Consider the following 19,642-nt stretch of genomic DNA (forward strand, 5'->3'; position numbering starts at 1 on the left):
CCGGACCGACATCGCGCTGCCTACGTGGAACAGCGACCTCTGTACGGCACCAATGGCGCGCGAGCTCTTCGTACGGAGCCTTGGAGGAAAGCGCAGCATAAATTCCAATGGAGGCCGGACTGTTTATCCGCCGCGACGAGAGCTCACAGGCAAGTTTAAAGTCGGTTGTTTTGAGGTGAATCCATGCATAAAAGTTCCTCTTTTGGTGGTTTTCTTCCAGGCAGGAAGAATGGCGGCTCTAAGTTGCGGCTTTCACTTGTCCGGATCTTCGCCCTCGTCGTCGCAGCTCGCGAGAAGAATGCTGGAATTCAGTGGCAGGACGAGAATCTGGCTGAGGAGGAGCTCCTTTGCGCAGGTATTTGTTTCTCTCCTCCATTCCTAGCTACCAAAGTTCCTTTTCTTCTTGCGTTCTTGCTGGCTATGGTGACAGAGTTTATCGGAAACTTACAGGCACAGCCAAAGACGTCGGCTCCTCGGCCCAGCGTCATCAGGGCGTTCTTGGTTTCCGACGATCGAGCAAGATCGAAGAGCTCTCCTGCGCCTTCTTCCGGCAAGAGCAGTAATCTATCGGCTTTGCGAGTGAGTCAGCTCAAGAAAGTTTTAGATGCAGGCGGTGTGGATTACCGTGACTGCCTCGAGAGAAAGGAGCTCGTCGAGAGGCTGGAGAAGACCAAGAACTTCATTCCTCCTGCTGCGAAGAGGCTGCTGCAACAATACCTCGAGGGCGCTGAGCCTCCGCCGCATCTCTCTTACGAGCTCCTCCATGGCTCTTCACCCCCTGTAGAAGGTAAGTCTTTTTCTTTAGCCATAGTTTTTTCTTTTGTTTGCTTGCGTGAGGCACGACTTTGCTCGACGTGTTTATCTGTTTGGAGGTTAGACTTGTTCGCAGTACGACTTTGGACTCAAAAATTCTCTTTTTTCTCACAGATTGGTGGCTAGACGCCGAGAAGAACAGCATAAAACTCTTCCAAGACTGCAGCCCCTCCGTGGCTCACATCACAACGCTTCGACTCGGCAAAGATATGTCGATGAATCCCGTTGAGATCCCTCGAGGAACTGGCAGTGGATTCGTGTGGGACAAAGATGGTCATATCGTCACGAACTATCACGTCACCATGAACGGCGAACGAGCTCGAGTAACACTCTCAGATGCCAGCACTTGGGACGGAACTCTGGTTGGATATGCGAAGAACAAGGACCTCGCAGTGCTCAAGATCTCGGCACCGCCATCCAAGCTAAAACCAATCAGCGTTGGTACTTCACAGGTACTCCTCACTTCTATTTTGTTTTCTTGTTTTTCTTCCCAGTTCTTGACAGTTTCTACTTGATCCAGGGACTCCAAGTTGGCCAACACGTACTCGCGATTGGAAATCCTTTTGGACTCGACAGAACACTCACGAGTGGAATTATCTCCGGTGTCGGCAGAGATATCAGAAGCATCGGTGGAAGGATCATTCGTGGTGTGATCCAAACCGATGCTTCGATAAATCCTGGAAACTCTGGAGGGCCTTTGCTGGATTCACAAGGACGACTGATAGGCGTGAACACTGCGATTTACTCGCCGACCGGGGCCAGCGCCGGTGTTGGCTTTGCGATCCCGGTGGACACCGTGCGAAGGGTGATAAACCAGATTATTCGCGATGGGAAAGTTGTGAGGCCGGGCTTGGGGATTGTTTGTGCGAGTGAGAGCCAGACGAGGCAGCTGGGAGTGACTGGAGTTTTGGTGCTGGGATTATCTTCAAACGGTGCTGCTGCTCAAGCGGGTTTGAAAGGTTTGTGAGACACACAACTTTGGTGGTTTTTTTTTGTTTTTTCCATCTTAGAAACTTCGGTTTCTTTGCGTGGCAGCTACGTCAAGAGATGAGAATGGAAGATTGGTTCTTGGAGACGTCATCGTTGCTATCAATGGCGAGGTTCGTGACAAGTCTCTTTCTCTCCTTGTTTAAAGTTATCTTTCTTCGCAGGCCGTGAAAACCGTGGAAGATCTTCTCGCACTGATCGACGAGCGCTGCATCGAAGAAGTCGTGAGGGTAAGCAGCTCTAAATTCTCCTCACTCCTCTCCAATTATACTTCGCTTCCAGGTGAGCGTCAAGCGAGGGAGCTCCATACAAGACTACTACATAACACTCGAGGAGCTAGAAGAATAAAAGAGATCCACGAAATGGAAGAAGAAAAAAAGGAGAAACCTTTGTAAGATACTATCACGTTGTAAAGAAAGACCGAGCAAAAAAATGGAGAAAAAAAAAAGATTTTTGCTGTAAAAAAGAGTGTAGTTTTGTGAAAAAGAGAGTGTAGAAGTAATTTTCGTGATAGAGAGGAGAGAGCCTGTAAATTATCACTTGCCCTGTGAGGTAGAGTCAGAGGCTGTGGTAGCGGCGGCGGCGGCGACGGTGGTGGCAGTGGTGGCGGTGGTGGTAGCGGCGGTAGCTGCAGTAGCGGCGGCGACGGAGAAGCCCGAGTGGTGGGAGTTGGCGGCGGCGGTGGCGGCAGCGGCAGCGGCGCTAGTGGCGGCGGCGAGAGCAAAAGCTTCGTGTATGTGCGCGAGCTGGGCCTGGAGACACGCCACCCTTTGCTGGAGCACGGAGATGACACCGACGCAGCCATAGATTGGATCTTTCACTCGCATGTCCGCCTCGTACGCCAAAGTGTTGACGCAATCCTCGCGGAAGCAGACGGGGAGCTCGTTGAGCATCTTGCTCACGTTGGAGACGCCGAAGACCTTGTGAACGTTGGCGAAGCGCTCGGGCTGGTCGGGCGGGAAGTATGGCGCGAACAGGCACTCGGGCGTGCAGCGCCGCCGGAGGTTTCGGCAAGCTGCGCAGGCGGAGGTGGCGCTCGACTGCTGGTGCTGGTGGTGGTGGTGGTAGTGGTGGCTGTGGTGGTGATTTTGAGTTTGGTGGTGATTTTGGAGGTGGAGGGAGAGATTTTGGTGGTGGGAGGAGAGATTTTGGGGGTGACTTTGGAGATTTTGGTGGTGGTGGTCGTGCCGCTGCTGCTGCTGCTGCTCCGACATCTTTTTTTACTTTGTCTTTTCATCCAACTCCCGGCATTTTGCGCGACCAGCTTCCGCAGCTTCAGTTGAAATGTCAGTTGATTGGCCACTGAACAATAACCGTTTCAAAGCCTTCGTTTTTCCCTCTTTTTTGTTTACTTATGCTGATTTGTAATTATAATTTCACTTTAAATGAAATAAATAAAACTACATTTGCTCAGTCACAGTAGCAGTCACAGAAGATATTGGTGATATATCAATGTATTCTGCCACAATATATCAATGTATTCTGCTGTTTCATCTGATTAAACAACATAAAGAAACTTCATTTTTTACAAAAGCCCTATTTCTTGGTGTTTTGTATATCAAAATTGTATGTTTTTACAGTTTAGTTACAAAATTGCATGTAAGTGATCTCTTAATAAACAGTTTGTCATACCTTATTTATACATTGTAATTTAGTCTTTTTTGGCTTTATCATTATAATTTTTAATTGTTTTTCTTTCTGCTTTCCTTTCACACACTATTTCCCAAGTTTTGGCTGCTGGAAAACCAATTTTAAACTCATCTTCCTTGCTTTTGCTTGATCCTGGAGCTCTTTCATCATCAATTCGTGTTGTGAACTTGATAAATTCCTCACTACTCAAGGATGTTTCTTCACTTTTCGCAAAAACAACCTCTTCTCAGAGTCCATGTTGAGCAAATGCAAAATAAGTCTTTTAACTTCGTCACTCACACTTATTTAGTTGAAAGAACTCATTAACAAATCCTTTAAACATCTCAATCTCTTCTCAATTTCCCGTGATGCCAGCTTTGGAAATGCACACTTCCCGGACAACATCTCATAAAGGACAATCCCCACACTCCACACATCAACCCTCTCATCATAAACACGGTCAAGAGATGACATCTCAGGAGCCCTATACCTCTATGTCCCAACCATCCCCCTCATGATTATAACTGGTGGCAACCCCTTCTTTGAAAACCTTGATGATGTTCCAAAGTTTGCCAATTTTACATTCCCAAACAAGCTCTTCCCAAACCCTAGAAGGATGTTTCCAGGCTTGATATCCCTGTGAGCAATGCCCCTCCTATGCATCTTGTGCACCGCGTTGGTCACATGCTTGATCACAATTACAGCTTCATGCTCGTTAAGCCTCTTTTTTTTTAGTAGTACATCCTTTAGCAAGCACTGGCACAACTCCATGACAAGGTGGTAGTAATCCTCATCCTTGAAAACCTCCACAAGCTCAGGTACCATGGCTCCACTATTGCTCTTCGTTTTACGGTTACTTGATCCATGATCTAAGCTAGACATGTTTGAGAGATGCACCAGTGCCTCGATCTCCACCTCAGCTTCCTCTCGCAGGCCTCCATCCGGGAGTGTGTCATTGATGATCAAATCCTCGCTTGGGTAGTTGCTAATTCGATTTGATCTAACTTACCATCTGCCTTACGTTTAATCTTATACATGATAGCTTGGCCACCAAGCTCTTCCTCTAAAAATCGTTTATATCACTCCCCATCGTCATTACTATTTGTCCTCTTTTATCAAAATACTCTAACAAAAAGGATTGTGTAAACCCTAACAAAAGGATTACCCTAACAAAAAAGATTGCGTAAAGGCAAATATATTTCTCCATACTTTAAAAATAAAAAATATATTTCTAGACAATAAATAACTTTTAATTTTCTAGAAGCCCGCGGGGGAGCCATGCTTCCTGTAGTCACTGACGCCGGTGATCCTCCCAAAGTAGACAGTGCTGTTATTAAGAGAGGGCTTGTGATTTATGGCCGGGACGTGAAGATCGTGGAGGACGAGCTGCGTGACGCAGTAGCCTGTCGTCTCCACAACCTTGTGCTGCCTCGCTGACAATCCATCTCTGATCACCTCTGGAACTTCCACGAGCTCGTTTGTTACCAGCGTCCAGTCCTCGCATTCGACCTCGTTTGGGACAAGCTGCAAGGCAAACAAAGAGAAAAGTTTCAGCGAGGAAGAGAAACGTTTTCCTTCCCCGACCTGGTGGTGGACGCGCGGAGTCGTGACCGAATGCAAGGCGTCCTTGCCACGAACGAAATAGTTTAGAAAGACTTGAGCAACGCCAGTGATGATTTTAATGCCGCCGCTTGCCCCTAGCACGGCTCTCAGCTGTCCATCCTGCATTGTTTAAGTCAGAGATGGCGTTTCGGGCATACAAAGGCTAAGAGAGAGCATTTACCTGCAAAACTATAGTGGGGGACATGGATGAAAGTGGTCTCTTGTTGGGGGCGACGAAGTTCACTTCGGCCGGAGGGAATTCGCCTCGCTCCACGGCTTTCGGAACAGCAAAATCGTTCATTTCGTTGTTCAGCAAGATACCCGTGGATTTCGAAAGCAGCATGGATCCAAATCGCCAGTTCACCGTGGTAGTCATTGACAACGCATTCCGATCCTGGTCGATGATTCCAAAATGGCAAGTGCCGTGATCCACCAGTTGGTTCCATCTATATTGATCAATGCACCTAATGGTCAGCAAAAGGAACGGAGAGAAACTTTCTGCTTACTTGCTTCCATAGTGCTCTGGCCCAAAGGTTGTGTTATCCAGAATAGACTTGTAAAGCTTCACGGCAAAGTCGGGAGAAAGCATGTCTTGCATTACACGCGAGATGTTGGCAAAGCCCGGATCTCCAAGGTTCATTCGCACCGCGTAGGCGTGCTTGAAAGCCTCGACGAGCCGGTGGTAGAATAAATCATCCGGCACGGAAGCGAGATCGTCAAAGTTGGAGAGGATATTAAACATCTGCACGTCAAGTGTGAGCAAAGAGACAAAAGAAACATTCTATAAAAAAATGGAAAGATACCAGTGCTAGCGTAGCCCCTCCCGAAGATGGAGGAGGCATTCCAAGAACAGTGAGTCCCATAACATCGCTTGTCACAGCTTCTCTAACGGCAGTTTCGTAGTCTCGCAAGTCGTCAATCGTGATAATTCCTCCAGCTGCTTGGACGTCCGCTGCTAGCTTCTCGCCGATAACACCACCGTAGAGAACACCCGGCCCTTCGTTGGCAATCAGCTCCAGCGTCCTGGCCAGCTCCTCGTTGCGAAGAACATCACCAGCTTTCACCAGCTTCCCATTCGGCGAGAGGAACTGTCGAAGCGTTCTGTGGGCTAGAATCCCCTTGAGACTCTGAGCAATCTCAAATTCCAGGTAAGCTGTTACCACGAATCCATCCCGGGCTAGCTTGATGGCCGGCTCGAAGAGCGATTTCCAGGGCAGCCTTCCAAAGTGCTGCCACGCGAGGTGGAGTCCAGCGAGCTCGCCAGGAACTCCCGCGGACAAAGCACCATCGACTTTAGAGGATGGGTTCTTTGCGTACATGTCCTGGAAGAAAAGAGAGAGGAGTTCTTCGTGGATGGAATGTAATGAAAGAAAGAAAGAAAATTCCAAGTACCTTGGATGCCGCGGCTGGGGCGGTCTCGCGCATGTCATAGGCGATGGCGGAGCCATTGGCGAGCCGCAGGAGCAAGAACGCGCCGCCGCCAATGCCACTGGACATGGGATTGACGACGCCCTCGCAAACGGCCGTGGCCACGGCAGCGTCGACCGCATGGCCGCCCCGGGCAAGCGCATCCCTTCCGACGATGGAGCAGCGCTCGTCGTCCGACGCCACGACGCCATTGTCCGCCTCGCAGATCTGGCCGCCGCCGGCGCTCGCTAGCGATCGTATTGGCAATGGCGCCAGAGAGTCCCTCGCATCGATGATCTTGACACCAAGAACCACGATCGCGATGGTAGAAACAGCTGCGACCACATTCCAGACAGATATTTCGATGGAAATTTCGACCAGGAGCAACGAATCTCTCCATTCTTACCAGCGACAAGCACGCCAAGAACAGTGAAAATCCTTGGTCGCTTGGAATCCATGAGAGATCGGCTCGCGCGAGCTTGGATTCCTCGCTCGCCAAGGAGCGCCTCGTCCATTGCTCGTCACATGCAAGGCAAAAAATTTCTCAAATAGGGCCTTTTAAGTTCGAATCCCGGGACTTACAAGGTCTCAAGTTCGAATCACGAGGACAAATAAGATCTCAAGTTCGATTCTCGAGAAAATTTCCGGAGTAGTTCCGTTTCTCTAGAGAAATTTTTAATGTTCTTGGTCGTTCCAAATTAGTAACATGTTTTATTTGGTCTGGCCATTTATCGTTGGCGTCCGAAAGCTTTGGATAAGCTGATATCACAGGAGACGACATTGAGCTCCAGCATGGAGTCGCCAATGCAAGGTACTTATGGTTTTATATTCTTGCTGATGCCTGGGAATGGATGTTCAGGAGCACAAACCAAGGATTATAAACTTCATCGTGCCAGCAGTCATACTTTTGGCTCTTGCTTGCATCTGCTTGGTACGAGCGCTTTGTAGTCTATTCTCATAAAAATCATTAGAGATTAAGATGAACAAGCCACTCTAGATGCAGCTTCAGTTAGATGCCGCTCGAGGTTTTCACAGCGTTTCTGAGCTGGAATGAGAAGATTCTCCTCCAAAAAGCAAGATCGCATAAATGAGAAGCAAAACCCGACCATTTAGCCCTAGGGAAAAAAGGTTGGAGAAGCGAAAGAAAACAAGGTGGCAAGCGCGGTCGTCTTCTGTGGCAATTTCATCTTTGTCGCTCTTCCCTGCGCACCGGAGTTTTATCAGAAGGTTTGCTGGAACTTGGAGGCCGGATCCTTGTACATGTTCTGCTAGCAGCGTCAAAAAGAACAGAAAACAAGCAAGGAAATATTATTTCCAGCGCAGGACCTTCCTCGTAATCTGTTGCAAAGATCTTCCACGCCTGATTGACTGCATCCACCCGCCTCTTCTTGTTCTTGCTTGTTGCCCCATTGTCTATTTCCTCTGACATGGGAAAGTTTTGTGAGAGTCCACCAGATGCATGCATGAATAAACAGCAGACCTTTGTTGTTCCTGCAATTCGAATGGAAATCAGCATAAAAATGGAAAAAAAAAAAAAAACAAATCTACCAAGCTTTGCAAGAACAAATAGAATCAGAATCACTGGCATGTAAGCTCTCCAAATAGAAAGAAATTATAGAACGAAAGTGCTGCAAGCTCAAGGCAGAAAAAAAAAATTTCCAATAAAAAACAAAGAAAACAAAAGAAAAAGCCGTACATCATCTCTTGCAAGCAGTCTTGCTCGATCGGATGGTGTTCCAACAAAAATATCCAAAAACCTAGCATGCTCATAAAGAATTGAAAGAAGCTTATTTGATGTAAGAGTTGGGATCAAACAGATCTTCCCGTTTCCTTTGGCATGTATGATCTTCTTGATCTCACAATTCACGTATGGATTTCAGGAGTGAGAAATGCTGGAGGAAGCTGGAACTTGTCCTCCAATCCAGAGGTTGTGTTTTTGGTCACCACTATCCTAGAAAGTGATGGCTCAAAATTAAAATAAAACAGAATTGAGAGAAGCAGACCAAGAGCATGGGACTTACCAGCATGCAAACAAGCACAGTGCAAGACTGTGGAGCCAGAGGACAAGATATGAGGGACATGGTCTTCTAGACAAGTGGAAAAGCTTCTTTGACAAGATGGAATCTTCGACTCAATGTGAGCGTTGAGAGCGGAGGCGTGTTTGCTGAGATGCCGGAATCCCTTGTTGACAGCGATAGGGAATACCAAGTCTTTGGAGGAGGCAAAGGTTTTCCCGCAGGGAACTTCCGTGCACGAGAAGACATTCCTCTCTGGCATTTTCTCAAACAAGGTTGCCCCTCGCGGCAAATGCCGAAACCATTGCAGTCGCTGATATAGTGTTATGCTGGGGCATCTTTTGGAAAACTCCTCGAGAGAAGAATATGCCTCCTAGTCTTGCATATCCAGCAAGCATTGATATACATGCGATTGCATTTCGAATCGAATATATGCTTTATGCTGGACATATACCCACTTCCGGCATATGCCGTAATTACGACAAGAAGCGGGTTAGCATATTTGTGGCGTGTTGTGCATAATAACCAAGCATTGTATTGCATGCAACAGTTAGCTCGATCCGGTATCTTATCAAAGATAAGTTTGGCACCTTCCAGATGCCCGTTTTGGGCATATGCATCACCATTGTAGACCACGAGAAAACGTTCTTGGCGTCGATGGTGTCAAACGCTCGTTTGGCATCACTTGCACCAGATTTGCCAGAACAACGTTCTCTCTGCATTCCTTTCGATCTGAAAGGATCTGGTTGTGTATCAAGCGACCCTTTGCCAAATTCAGCACAGTGGCGACTCACAGTTGCGAAGTCTAAATGAATGCTCTCTCTCGAGCATTCTTTAGAACAGCATTCTAAAACACTACTAAAGCCTTACTTTGATTTGAGCAAAAAATCTATTCTCTTTTGCTCCAAGTCTCGCTACCTCATCTTGCATCCCCGCGGAGGAAAACACCTTGGAGAGACAGACATAAAGCCCCGAATCCTCCGGAACCAAAGAGATCACTTCATTCGCCACCTCTCTCCCAAGACATGGACGCTACAAGCACTCACAAGAGCCGACCACGCAGGGAAATCCGCCTCGAATGGCATGCTAACTATCAAATCCCGAGCCTCCCGGAGCTTCCCGGTCCACGGTAGATCCTATCCTGTGGATCGGAGCATATGCCCAGTTTGCATATGCCCGATGCTTTGGAGCTCTTGAGAGAAATGCTCCAGTGTGGAGCTTCTCGTAACCGGAGTGGGTTCTTCGAGGAGTCGAGGGAATTGTTTCTCGCAATGCAAGACTGTGGATTGGATCCCAATGGCGAGCATTTCCATTGCATGGTTGATCTCTTGTGTCGCGCAAGCCATCAAACATCACCCTCGCCGTACGACATCTCCACCCTTGCCGTACATGGTCACCAGTGCGTTGAGCGTGGAGTTTGTACCCGCTATCCACGATGACCAAGAGCCCACCGCCCGATCCGCGACTGCCGTACACGCATCGACGGCCGAGACAAATGTGCTCTCATCTCCAGTGTGCGAATATGCCGCCACCACCATGCCACCAGCATGGCGTCAAAGGCCCGCCAGGCAGCGGCCACGCGTTGAGCACCAAGCTTCATGGGCGCTGCTGCCTCGTCCAGCACCGCCCAAGCCCATGGCCCCCAAAGATACGTGCTGTCCCTGCCTTACTCTCGACTGAGTTGAAACAACTGCCCGTGGTTTCGTCGATGGAGGTGGCGCAGCGATCTCGGCCCACGGATCCTCATCATCGCTCACTTGCGTCTTGCTTGCTTGTCTAGAAACGGTTGCTCCTGCGAAGCAAAGAGGAGAAATGAGAAACGCAGCGGAGGAAAAAGTTGGAGACTCTTACCAGTGGTTGTTTGCTCGGGGCCGTTTGTATTCGTATGGGACGGACGAGGTGCCGATGCAATGGGACGCTGTTGCGCGGCTTGTATTCTCGACAGTGATGGAGTTGCTGTGGCAGCTGCCGAGTCTTCCATGTCGTCCCATCCATCTCGTACGTCGCTCAAGGGGCGTGGTGATGCTCCACGGATGGAGCAGCGGCAGCAGTGGCGGCGATAGGTTCCGAGGACACGATTGAAAGAGTGCCTGATGTTTGGCTCGGTAGGTCGGGAACCTTGGTCTTGAGAGAGCTCACAGCCCAGCTATAGACGACAAGAGATAGTCAGCTTTCAAACGTCATAAGCATTACAAGGACGTACCCGAGAAGCCCTACGTTGCGACAGGGAGAAAACGTTCTCTCTCCGTCCTCGAGCTGCTGGTAAGTGATGATTTTTTCTTTTATCAGTTTTCAATGTGCACAATGCGGACAAGCTGCAAGAATGTTTCAGTAGCTTCAAAGGCTTTAGTCCTCACGTCACTGGACATTATTGACAAATAGTGAGGCAACTAGAATAGAAGATGAAAACTTTTTGAAACCTGTCAGCATCGATTGTCAAAGCAACAAGGCTGGAGTAGCAATCTCTACCACATCGTAGTATTGGCTTGTGGCTGTGAGGGCCATAATACCTTATCAAATGAACACATCAGTAACACATTGATTAAAGAAGGACGCATACCAGCACCCCTTGGCAGGAGCAAATCCATCCCTTGGAGCCCTCACCGTGAACGCGTTGATCAAGACTCTTTTTCTTGTCTGCACGAAAAATCTAACTTGATTGGAAGAAACAAAAGAAAGAACTTACAGAGTCGTTAAGAAGGCCGGCAATGTTTCCCAGTAAAATTGTAGTGTTCGTTCGTATCACAAGTTCTTCGTCAACCTGAAATGCGTCAGACTATAAGGAAAAAAGAAGAGAAAAAGAAACCTGCAATTTCGATAAGAGATCCTCTTTGAGACGACTGCTTTCAGAATGAAGGTTACAATGGTCTTTAACATGGAAAAAGGAAAACAAAAAAACAGTACCTTTGGTGCAAGAATGAGCATTGACTTCAACGTTAGTTCTCGTAGCAGGGCACAAGTGTCCGAAAAACCAGTCGCCAAATGCGGAAAAACCTGCGCAGGCATTTTTAGTTTTTAGATTCGAGCGAGTGCAGAGCTCATCCAAGAGTTAGCATTTCCATACTGATCAATGTTTTGCAATAAACTTGCTCGAATGGCACGGTCGGTCGACGCAAAAAGTTTTACAATAGTCGGCACAACCTGTGAATAAAGAGAGTCAGGAGTGTGGAGAAAATGCAGACCGAAACTTAAAAAAAGTAAAAGAAAAATGCAGTACGAGCACATTATGACCTTGGATGTGAGCTCGTCCCCACACAGCTCGAGTAAATACTCCTGGTTCCAGCGTTCCAGCGCAGGCCAGTCGTTGATAGCATGGGTGATAAGCACTGGTTTGTTCGGCCTCTCGAAATCGCGTACAAAGTCATCGACTGAAAGGTGGCTTCTACGCTCGATGTTGTCCCTGAAAATCCACTCGTCTTTGATCTCCACACTGGCACAGAGCCAGCTCTGGAACAAGTAGTCCGAATAGAAGTCTTCCACCTAGAAGAACATTACGAGAACCTTAGAACGATGTCAGAAAAGCAGTCATTTAACGTAGTAGTACCTTGACAGGAGAGAAATCCTCTTTCTGGCAAAGAAAAGAAACACAAACTATCAAAACTTTCTTCCAAGAACAAAGTCTCAAAGAGCACGTTACCTTTGTACAAGCCCATCGAGAAGAGAAATCCTCTTTCTGAATGGAAAGAAGCAAAAACTATCAAACCTTCTTCCAAGAACAAAGTTTTTAAAGAACACCTTACCTTTGTCCAAGCTGATCGAGCTGAGATGTAAGTCTTTCTCCAGCTTCCTTGCAACAAAAATCCTCCTTTCAGCTCCGCGAGGAGGTGGCTGAAAACATTGAATGCCTTGCTCGAGATGCCCAGATCCTTGGCATCCAGCAGCGCCAGAATATCACTGACGATCTCATCGCTGAGAGAGACTCCCAAACCCTGGATTGCAGATATTTTGCTTGCCTGTGAAGAGGAGATTCCCCAACAGCTGGACAGCAGAGTGCCTGGATGCGAATGCAAGCCACGCCAGGAGCCTCCTCCGATTCATCGCTAGCGCTAATGTTACATGAATATGCAATAAAGAATAAAACACAAGTGGAAGAGAATGGTTCATAGTCTTGGTTTTCGCGGGATTACGATTCTATTGGCCATTTCAGCCCATTTTGACCGGCGTAATCTTTCTTGTTTCTTTAGTATTTGTTCTGGGAGTTACGAAAAGGAAGAGGAACAAAATGTTAAATGTTATGATTGTGTGTTATACAATCCTTAGCACCCTTTTCTGTGCATTTACAAACCACTCCTTTGTTGTGTTTATGGTGTGAATGTGCACTGGAATAGTTTTCTTCATCATTACTGAAGTTTTTTTCTTGTTTTGGGTGCTCACAGACCCATTTTTTGGGTTTATCGAAGGACTAGCTTTGTTAATGTTCATTGGGTTTAGTGCTATACTTGAAGGAATTGTGGCAATATCTGAAATTTTTAAATCAAAGGTGAGTTGTTTTGTTTTTCTTGCCACTATTATGCCCCACAGCAAGAAAAACAAAACAACTCACCTCTTATTTAAAAATTTCAAATATTGCCACTAGTTTTCTAAGCATAGCACCAAAGCCAATAAACATTAACAAAGCTAGCATTTCGATAAACCCGAAAAATGGGTCCGTAAGCACCCAAAACAAGAAGAAAGCTTTAGCAATGATGAAGAAAACTATTCTAGTGCACACTCACACCGTAAACATAGCAAAGAAGTAGACTGTAAATGCACAGAAAAGGGTGCCAAAGATTGCATAGCACACAATCATAACACTCAACACTTTGTTCCTATTCCCTCTCATAACTCCTTAAATTGTTAGAACAAATACCAAAGAAACAAAATAGATTGCACGGGTCAAGATGGGCTTGAGATGGCCAATAGAGTCGCGATCTCACCAAAAACCAAGATTGTGAACCATTCTCGCCGCTGCATTCTCCCTGCTTCAACTTGCATAGCAAAAAGCACACATAAACCCTAAACCTTGTTCTATTCTCTATCGCATATTCGTGTAGCAGCAGTGCTAGCGAAGAGTCCTGGCGTGGATCGCATTCGCATCCAAGCACTCCGCCGTCCAGCCGCTGGGGAATCTCCTCTTCACGGGCAAGCAAAATATCTGCGATCCAGGGCTTGGGAGTCTCTCTCAGCGATGAGATCGTCAGTGATATTCTGGCGCTGCTGGATGCCAAGGATCTGGGCATCTCGAGCAAGTTTTCAGCCACCTCCTCGCGGAGCTGAAAGGAGGATTTTTGTTGCAAGGAAGCTGGAGAAAGACTTACGTCTGGACAAAGGTAAAGTGTTCTTTAAAAACTTTGTTCTTGGAAGAAGGTTTTGATAGTTTTTACTTCTTTCCATTCAGAAAGAGGATTTCTCTTCTCGATGGGCTTGTACAAAGGTAAGGTGCTCTTTGAGACTTGATAGTTTGTGTTTCTTTTCTTTGCCAGAAAGAGGATTTCTCTCCTGTCAAGGTACTACTACTTTAAATGACTGCTTTTCTGACATCGTTCTAAGGTTCTCGTAATGTTCTTCTAGGTGGAAGACTTCTATTCGGACTACTTGTTCCAGAGCTGGCTCTGTGCCAGTGTGGAGATCAAAGACGAGTGGATTTCCAGGGACAACATCGAGCGCAGAAGCCACCTTCCACTTTGTACGCGATTTCGAGAGGCCGAACAAACCAGTTCTTATCACCCACGCTATCAACGACAGGCCTGCGCTGGAACGCTGGAACCAGGACTATTTACTCAAGCTGTGTGGGTACGTAGACTTTGCTGCTGGTCCAGTTGACATGACGCTTAGCAACTATTTCGTCTATGCGAAGTCCGTGAAAGAAGAGCGGCCTCTCTACCTGTTTGATCCAAAGTTCTGGGAGAAAGTTCTGCAACTGGCTGCCGACTATGAAGTTCCTGTCTACTTCAGGGAGGACCTTTTCTCGATACTGGGGAAGGAGAGGCCCGACTATCGGTGGCTTATACTCGGGCCTGCAAGGTCTAGCTCCTCGTTTCATATTGATCCTAACAGCACTTCGGCTTGGAACGCAGAAAGGTTCCAAGAAGTGGATCCTGTATCCTCCGGGTGCTGTTCCTCCTGGTGTTCATCCCAGCCCGGATGGAGTGGACGTGGCAACTCCAGTGTCCATCACTGAATGGTTTGTGAACTTCTATCACGAGACAAAGCGGGGCAAGCATAAACCGGTGGAGTGCGTTTGCAAAGCAGGCGAAGTCGTTTCCATACCAAACGGCTGGTGGCACATTGTTATACATCTGGAAGACCCGATCGCCATCACGCAGAACTACGTTAGCAGGTATTTCTGGTGTATTCGACGTAGCTGATAGAGCGCGATTTCCGCAGAGTTGTGGAAATGCGAGTGGAATCTATGGGTACCACCTTGGAAATCCCAAAGTCCGCTACGTTGGCCGTGAGCTTTTCGTCCAACAAGATGTTCGAGGATTTCACGTCCCGGTGATATATCGGTGGAGAAGCTGCAAAGATGAAGGTACGTAAGAGCCACTACTGTCTCCGTTGCAATCTCTTAAACGGTTTTTCCACGATAATGTATCTCCTCGTCTGTGCAGATGCTCACCTCTCGTGGTCTACGAGTTCCTGCCCAGAGTACTTCTCTTTCTATGCAACATCCCAGCATCTCGACAAGATCTCTGTGGAATGCGAAACCTCGTTCAGAAACTGTTGAATGCGAGGGGCATCCCCGTTGTTGGCTCCACCGTGGTGCTGTCGTCCAGTTTACCCTTGTAGACTGTGCCAAAGCTGCCAGTGCCTAGCTTGAGATCGCTTCTGAAGCACTTGGTTGCTCTCCCCATCTCTTCTGCCCAGGTAAAGATCCTTGAGTTTTCTTTGAAAATGGCTTGAAGGTGTCTCAAATTTCTAGTGCCTGGCAGTGCGGACAATTTCGGCCGGAACTTCCAGAGAAAAAAATCCAACAATGAGAAGAGCTGGTGCTGATGATCAACGTGGAAGACACGTGTAAAGAGCAAGCTATCTTCTCTGAGTCACGAGCTTACCGGGAAGCAGAATAACGTATCGCTTTATCGCGCAGCCACCAGTCAAGGTACCATTTCCTTCGTACCCCGAGAAACACTTGCAACGAAATAACGTTCCTTCGTTGATGCAGGGTGCACACGATCCGAGGCTGACTATGTTTCCAAGCGCGCAGAGAATCAGAACGCCAAGAAGGTGCAAAAGCATAAGAAGCTGAAGAAGGAGCTCGATCCTCAAGTAAGTTTCATAGCTACCTTTCTTTTATAAAACAGAGTTTCTTTCAGAAACCTGAAGAGCAGAAGGTAGAGAACGAGGATGGTTCCAGTGGCAGCCATAGCCAGAGTGGTGGAGGACAGGAGAGCAACGGTCCCAGGAAACAGGGCTTCAGTTACCTCGAGAGGCTGAGGAACGAATATGAGAGGACGGAAAAGGAGGTGGAGGAGGAAAATGAGCAGGCTACTTAATAGCTTAAGCAAGAAAAGCTAATCACAATATTCCAAAATTATTCACGGCGCGCGAATGTCATGCGGTATATACCCCTCGTCAGCGTGCTTTTCTGGCGCAGCAAAAGGGTCAGTTCCTGGTATGGAACAAGAACAGGAACAGCTGCAGGATCATCCGCATCCTCATCGCTTGCCACTGGAAGAACAGAGTTGCTAGTGATGGTGGACCACTCGTGGCACTGTGGAGCATGCGCCGGCAGCTCATTGTCTTGGATGTCTCGACTGGCATGGCTTGCATCTGTCCATCTCCACCAGAGCTTGTGACCAGCTCCTCCTCGTCCTTGGTCTTGAGCACACTTGGATCCAGCCTTGACAAGTTCCAGCTCCTGGTTGTCTATAGCGATTCACCTTTGGCCCCCGAGCACAGCTTTCTCATCACTTCTGCTATCTTCGATTCAACAACTGGGATGTGGAGAGTTAAGTCTCGTTATTCTCCTGGATTCACTTGTCGCGAGACCACCTTGTATGGTGACTCTCGGTGGCCTGGATACAGTGCACTGGCGGGTGGCTTTCTTCATGTCATGTTTTGTGAGCCCTCTTCCTGGTGGAGCACACCGTGCGTGAGATATGATTTGGAAAGGGATGAGTGGTGCAGGGAACCGGTGTGGACGGTCAAATGGAGTCAAGACCAGGTCAAGAACATGAGAGTGCATTACTCGGGAGAGACACGGCGGATTAACGCTGATGGCCTACCTCAAGCCTTGGTTAATCTTCAGCCGCCACTGGAAGCGGGTGTGGCTAACATTACACGGCGCTCGGATGGCATCTTTCTTTATGCCTTCTTTACTTGCCAGGGATGCGTGAAGATAGTTTACATCCATGATTTTGAGGCTGGAATTTGGTATGCTCATCGCTATCGAAGGTTGAGGGACTTGCTCAAACTGAAGCCAGTTAAGTCACTTGATTATAATCATGGAGAGAATGTTGATGGCCAGAAGTGGTCCAATCTGCCTACTGACCTTCTGCAGCAAGTCGCGCAACTCTTGTGCACTGTCAGCGATATTAGAGCACTGAGCATGGTATGCCACAGGACAGGCCAACGTTTGCTCAAGCTATATCAAGAGCCCGCCCTTGTCTTCTGGAACAAGGAACACAACGAGTTATGTCTCTTTAGGTCCGATAAAGGCTGGTCAAGGATGATCAGAGACAAGAACTTTGCCCACCGTGCTCCCTTAATCACACACGGTCCCCTCTTAATCTCGTGGGAGGGGAGCACCTTGTATGTTACCAACGTTCTCAACAAAATCTTCTCGACAAAGAGAGTAATGGCTCCGAGTCCGGAAATGGGACGTATCATCAGGGTTGCATGCATAAGTCAAGAAAAGCTGCCGGTCATTTTCTATACTGAGTTAAAGGAGGTAGCTCCTGCAGTGGTTAGCTTCAATAATTCAACTCGTCCACAGTGGCAAGTTGGAAATTCTCGCAGGGGCATTGCTACATTGACACCGGTGGAGACTTTCTTTAATGAGCGGAGGCTGCCATGGCCTCCAGCTGATGAATGTGGCGCTAGGGACGCTGAGAATGTCATCCTGCTTGGGTCATATGCATACTTCATGCTGGATAGGGTGGTAGCATCCCAGAGGCAGACGGTTTTTCAATACAACTGGGAAAGTGATGAGTGGGTTTCTCAGGAGCAAGTTCAAACCTCATGCCGTGACTGCCATGACTTCTGCTCATACAGCTATCAGTTTCACGTAAAATCTCCACTCATTCAACTGAATGGACGACCGGCAATCGTGCGACCCACAATGGAAATCTGGTTTCTGGCCGACCCTGGCGGAAAATGCATCGCCAAGATTCCCCAGGAGACATGGGAAAAACTGATTCAAGTGTTAGACACTTCATATGAATACACTTATATATGGGCAGTGGGTAACATTACAGCTCCGAGAATTGTCGTCGTCTCCGTACACCAGTGTACCACCTCGGTTCATATGGTGTGCAGCATCAGGAATACTCTAGTGGCCATCATTGTTTGGGAGTTTGTACTGGGTTTGTGGGATGTCATCCCCTACTCCAACAGGGAAGATCGGCTGTGGCTCAAGTCCAAGTATTTTGCCGTTTGCTTGGAGCAGAACAGCTTGGTTATGAAGCACTTTCTAAGAAGATCATGGTTTGAGTTCCTGACCGTACCTTGGCACTTGAGAAGCAGGGACAGACGTTTTATAGAGCCGTACATTTTGTCAAGGGCGATGGAGATATGAATCGCTTGAATATGTGTACATTTTCATCCTCGTCACAATCCAACGATTTGCATGAAAGTTTGAAAGTGAAGAACGTTTAAACTTAAAAACGAGCCAATTTTCTGAAGAGTCGCAATGGACACGTTTGCGGCAGGGAAATATCGGCCTCTTATCACCAGTCGTCAATCACATTTTAGTTTTTGTGTTGCCAAACAAAAATAAGAAGCTGCTTCAAGTTAGTAAAGTACCTATAGAGCAGCACTCTAACTGAACCTGAGAAACGACCAAATGCAAAGGCAGAGAGCAAAGGTGGACAGCAGTGGTGGTGGACTTTACGTCCCTCTTCTTAAGGCTGAGAGAAAGAAGAATGCCAACTTTTTGCCCAGGAAAACATACAAAGAGAAAGATGTTTAAGAAACTACTGCTTTGCCATATTTATTTCTCATTGGATGATGTATATATATTTGATTGATTAATTTGTTCTTTTCTTTAAAAGAAAGCAAATAAGAGAAATCTGACTCTCACGTACTTGCGACGAAGGCATTCGATCATGGTCCTCGGCTGATTTAGTATCTCGCCGCCTTAAGCAGCTGCTAGAAAGGCAAAAATAAAGAATGTTAGATCTTCCACAAACTAGAGAATCGGTTTGGATTTTACACTCGAACTTGCCTTGTACATTTTCTGCTAGCAACGTCATAAAGATCAGAAAATAGACAAGGAAAAATTATTTCCAGCGCAGTGTTAGGCTCGACCTCTAGGAGATCTTCCTTGTAATATCTCACGCCCGATTGGCCGCATCCACCCGCTGCCAAGGCCGAAGCATTTTCCAAAGCTTAAAGATGATCTATCATTCATACTGACGGTCTCAAAACCAGGCAAATGTTCGACATAACGATCCAAGAAGCAGTAGGAAGCAAAGTTCTAGCTCGAGAATGGTAAGTCACAATCTTTTCAGCTCTTTTATAGTCATTTCTTTGGCATGCACGATTTGTGCTTTGAGAAGAAATGTGTTGGCAAAGTGCTATCGAGGCGACATGACATGAAAGAGGCAATAGGAAGGGAAGATCCCTGGAGGTGATACACCTCAGGATCTTCATGAGGTGACGGCTTTCGATGTTGCATGAATCTCTGTTGCTGCTAGAGGACTCTAAGATCCGACGTAAAGAAAGCAAAAAAAATGTCCAGGGATAAATCCGAGCAAGAAGCAAAGCATCGCCTTCTTCCATCACATATAGTACGAGCACCCAACCTGCTCTGCATGGTTCATGTCGTCTGCCCGAAAGTCCAATTGGCTGGCCAGCTTTTCCCGAGGCCAAGATGGAGCAGGCCGGGGGCCCAGAGCTACTCGTCTTCGTTTTGGAGAGTGTTCTCTTATTTCCCTTGCTTCTCCTTTTTTTCTCTTGTTCTTCAGTCGTGAGATTCATGAGTTGAGTAAACACGCGACGCCGCAGCTACCTCGGAGATCGGGATCGAGATCGGGATCGAGATCGGG

General features: G+C 47.4%; 5 protein-coding genes, 2 long non-coding RNA genes and 1 pseudogene across 13 annotated transcripts; 4 read left to right on the plus strand and 4 right to left on the minus strand.

Annotated features, from left to right (window-relative positions):
* The first annotated feature begins 3 nt into the window (after window positions 1-3).
* LOC9661399 (protease Do-like 1, chloroplastic) lies at window positions 4-2,266 on the plus strand. 7 transcript variants are annotated; one of them, XM_024664257.1, is made up of 8 exons: window positions 4-149; window positions 221-355; window positions 451-787; window positions 928-1,265; window positions 1,334-1,772; window positions 1,849-1,913; window positions 1,965-2,030; window positions 2,083-2,266. In XM_024664257.1, exons 1-8 carry the CDS (start codon window positions 108-110, stop codon window positions 2,146-2,148), a joined length of 1,488 nt encoding a protein of 495 aa, XP_024520025.1. In that variant the 5' UTR covers window positions 4-107; the 3' UTR covers window positions 2,149-2,266. The 7 variants fall into 7 exon arrangements, with proteins under 7 accessions (XP_024520025.1, XP_024520008.1, XP_024520012.1 ...); XM_024664240.1 differs by having other exon boundaries at window positions 47-149; window positions 221-559; window positions 605-787; XM_024664244.1 differs by having other exon boundaries at window positions 47-149; window positions 221-559; window positions 611-787.
* LOC112341235 (serine, glycine, tyrosine and glutamine-rich protein-like) lies at window positions 2,163-3,106 on the plus strand. The gene is made up of 3 exons (XM_024661085.1): window positions 2,163-2,191; window positions 2,402-2,829; window positions 2,913-3,106. Exons 1-3 carry the CDS (start codon window positions 2,163-2,165, stop codon window positions 3,104-3,106), a joined length of 651 nt encoding a protein of 216 aa, XP_024516853.1.
* A 629-nt stretch (window positions 3,107-3,735) lies between these two features.
* Window positions 3,736-4,254, minus strand: LOC112341237 (calcium-dependent protein kinase 29-like). Its single transcript, XM_024661095.1, has 2 exons — window positions 4,012-4,254; window positions 3,736-3,921 (listed from the first exon to the last, which is right to left on the minus strand). Exons 1-2 carry the CDS (start codon window positions 4,252-4,254, stop codon window positions 3,736-3,738), a joined length of 429 nt encoding a protein of 142 aa, XP_024516863.1.
* A 354-nt stretch (window positions 4,255-4,608) lies between these two features.
* Window positions 4,609-6,971, minus strand: LOC9643283 (glutathione hydrolase 2). The gene is made up of 7 exons (XM_002963027.2): window positions 6,845-6,971; window positions 6,424-6,773; window positions 5,835-6,353; window positions 5,538-5,773; window positions 5,213-5,477; window positions 5,014-5,151; window positions 4,609-4,953 (listed from the first exon to the last, which is right to left on the minus strand). The coding sequence occupies exons 1-7, from the start codon at window positions 6,951-6,953 to the stop codon at window positions 4,687-4,689; spliced, it is 1,884 nt and encodes a 627-aa protein (XP_002963073.1). The 5' UTR covers window positions 6,954-6,971; the 3' UTR covers window positions 4,609-4,686.
* Window positions 6,972-9,688: 2,717 nt separating this feature from the next.
* On the minus strand, window positions 9,689-10,804 carry LOC112340488. Its single transcript, XM_024664293.1, has 3 exons — window positions 10,657-10,804; window positions 10,305-10,599; window positions 9,689-10,245 (listed from the first exon to the last, which is right to left on the minus strand). The coding sequence occupies exons 2-3, from the start codon at window positions 10,432-10,434 to the stop codon at window positions 10,007-10,009; spliced, it is 369 nt and encodes a 122-aa protein (XP_024520061.1). The 5' UTR covers window positions 10,435-10,599; window positions 10,657-10,804; the 3' UTR covers window positions 9,689-10,006.
* A 505-nt stretch (window positions 10,805-11,309) lies between these two features.
* Window positions 11,310-12,362, minus strand: LOC9643285. The gene is made up of 6 exons (XR_002990980.1): window positions 12,194-12,362; window positions 12,091-12,126; window positions 11,998-12,021; window positions 11,685-11,933; window positions 11,518-11,594; window positions 11,310-11,447 (listed from the first exon to the last, which is right to left on the minus strand). It is a non-coding gene; the product is annotated as an uncharacterized LOC9643285 (long non-coding RNA).
* An 89-nt stretch (window positions 12,363-12,451) lies between these two features.
* On the plus strand, window positions 12,452-14,934 carry LOC112341241 (annotated as a pseudogene).
* A 248-nt stretch (window positions 14,935-15,182) lies between these two features.
* On the plus strand, window positions 15,183-15,973 carry LOC112342461. Its single transcript, XR_002990981.1, has 4 exons — window positions 15,183-15,299; window positions 15,355-15,534; window positions 15,598-15,701; window positions 15,749-15,973. It is a non-coding gene; the product is annotated as an uncharacterized LOC112342461 (long non-coding RNA).
* The last annotated feature ends 3,669 nt before the right edge of the window (window positions 15,974-19,642 follow it).

Source organism: Selaginella moellendorffii, unplaced genomic scaffold (genome assembly GCF_000143415.4).
Source record: "Selaginella moellendorffii unplaced genomic scaffold, v1.0 SELMOscaffold_2, whole genome shotgun sequence".
Lineage (NCBI taxonomy): Eukaryota > Viridiplantae > Streptophyta > Lycopodiopsida > Selaginellales > Selaginellaceae > Selaginella > Selaginella moellendorffii.

Bases quoted from the DNA above. Each gene is read 5' to 3' on its own strand.
- LOC9661399 (XM_024664235.1), top strand. From the start codon at position 53: ATGGCGCGCGAGCTCTTCGTACGGAGCCTTGGAGGAAAGCGCAGCATA. The intron at 150-220 runs GCAAGTTTAAAG...GTTTTCTTCCAG, and splicing joins GCCGCGACGAGAGCTCACAG to GCAGGAAGAATGGCGGCTCT. The intron at 1,266-1,333 runs GTACTCCTCACT...TACTTGATCCAG, and splicing joins TCAGCGTTGGTACTTCACAG to GGACTCCAAGTTGGCCAACA.
- LOC112341235 (XM_024661085.1), top strand. From the start codon at position 2,163: ATGGAAGAAGAAAAAAAGGAGAAACCTTT. The intron at 2,192-2,401 runs GTAAGATACTAT...CGGTGGTGGCAG, and splicing joins GAAAAAAAGGAGAAACCTTT to TGGTGGCGGTGGTGGTAGCG. The intron at 2,830-2,912 runs GTGGCGCTCGAC...GTGATTTTGGAG, and splicing joins GGCAAGCTGCGCAGGCGGAG to GTGGAGGGAGAGATTTTGGT.
- LOC112341237 (XM_024661095.1), bottom strand. From the start codon at position 4,254: ATGGTACCTGAGCTTGTGGAGGTTTTCAAGGATGAGGATTACTACCAC. The intron at 3,922-4,011 runs GTAAAATTGGCA...GTTGGGACATAG, and splicing joins GGAAGAGCTTGTTTGGGAAT to AGGTATAGGGCTCCTGAGAT.
- LOC9643283 (XM_002963027.2), bottom strand. From the start codon at position 6,953: ATGGACGAGGCGCTCCTTGGCGAGCGAGGAATCCAAGCTCGCGCGAGC. The intron at 5,478-5,537 runs GTAAGCAGAAAG...TGATCAATATAG, and splicing joins CCAGAGCACTATGGAAGCAA to ATGGAACCAACTGGTGGATC. The intron at 5,152-5,212 runs GTAAATGCTCTC...TAAACAATGCAG, and splicing joins CCCCCACTATAGTTTTGCAG to GATGGACAGCTGAGAGCCGT.
- LOC112340488 (XM_024664293.1), bottom strand. From the start codon at position 10,434: ATGGAAGACTCGGCAGCTGCCACAGCAACTCCATCACTGTCGAGAATA. The intron at 10,246-10,304 runs GTAAGAGTCTCC...TTTGCTTCGCAG, and splicing joins CCCCGAGCAAACAACCACTG to GAGCAACCGTTTCTAGACAA.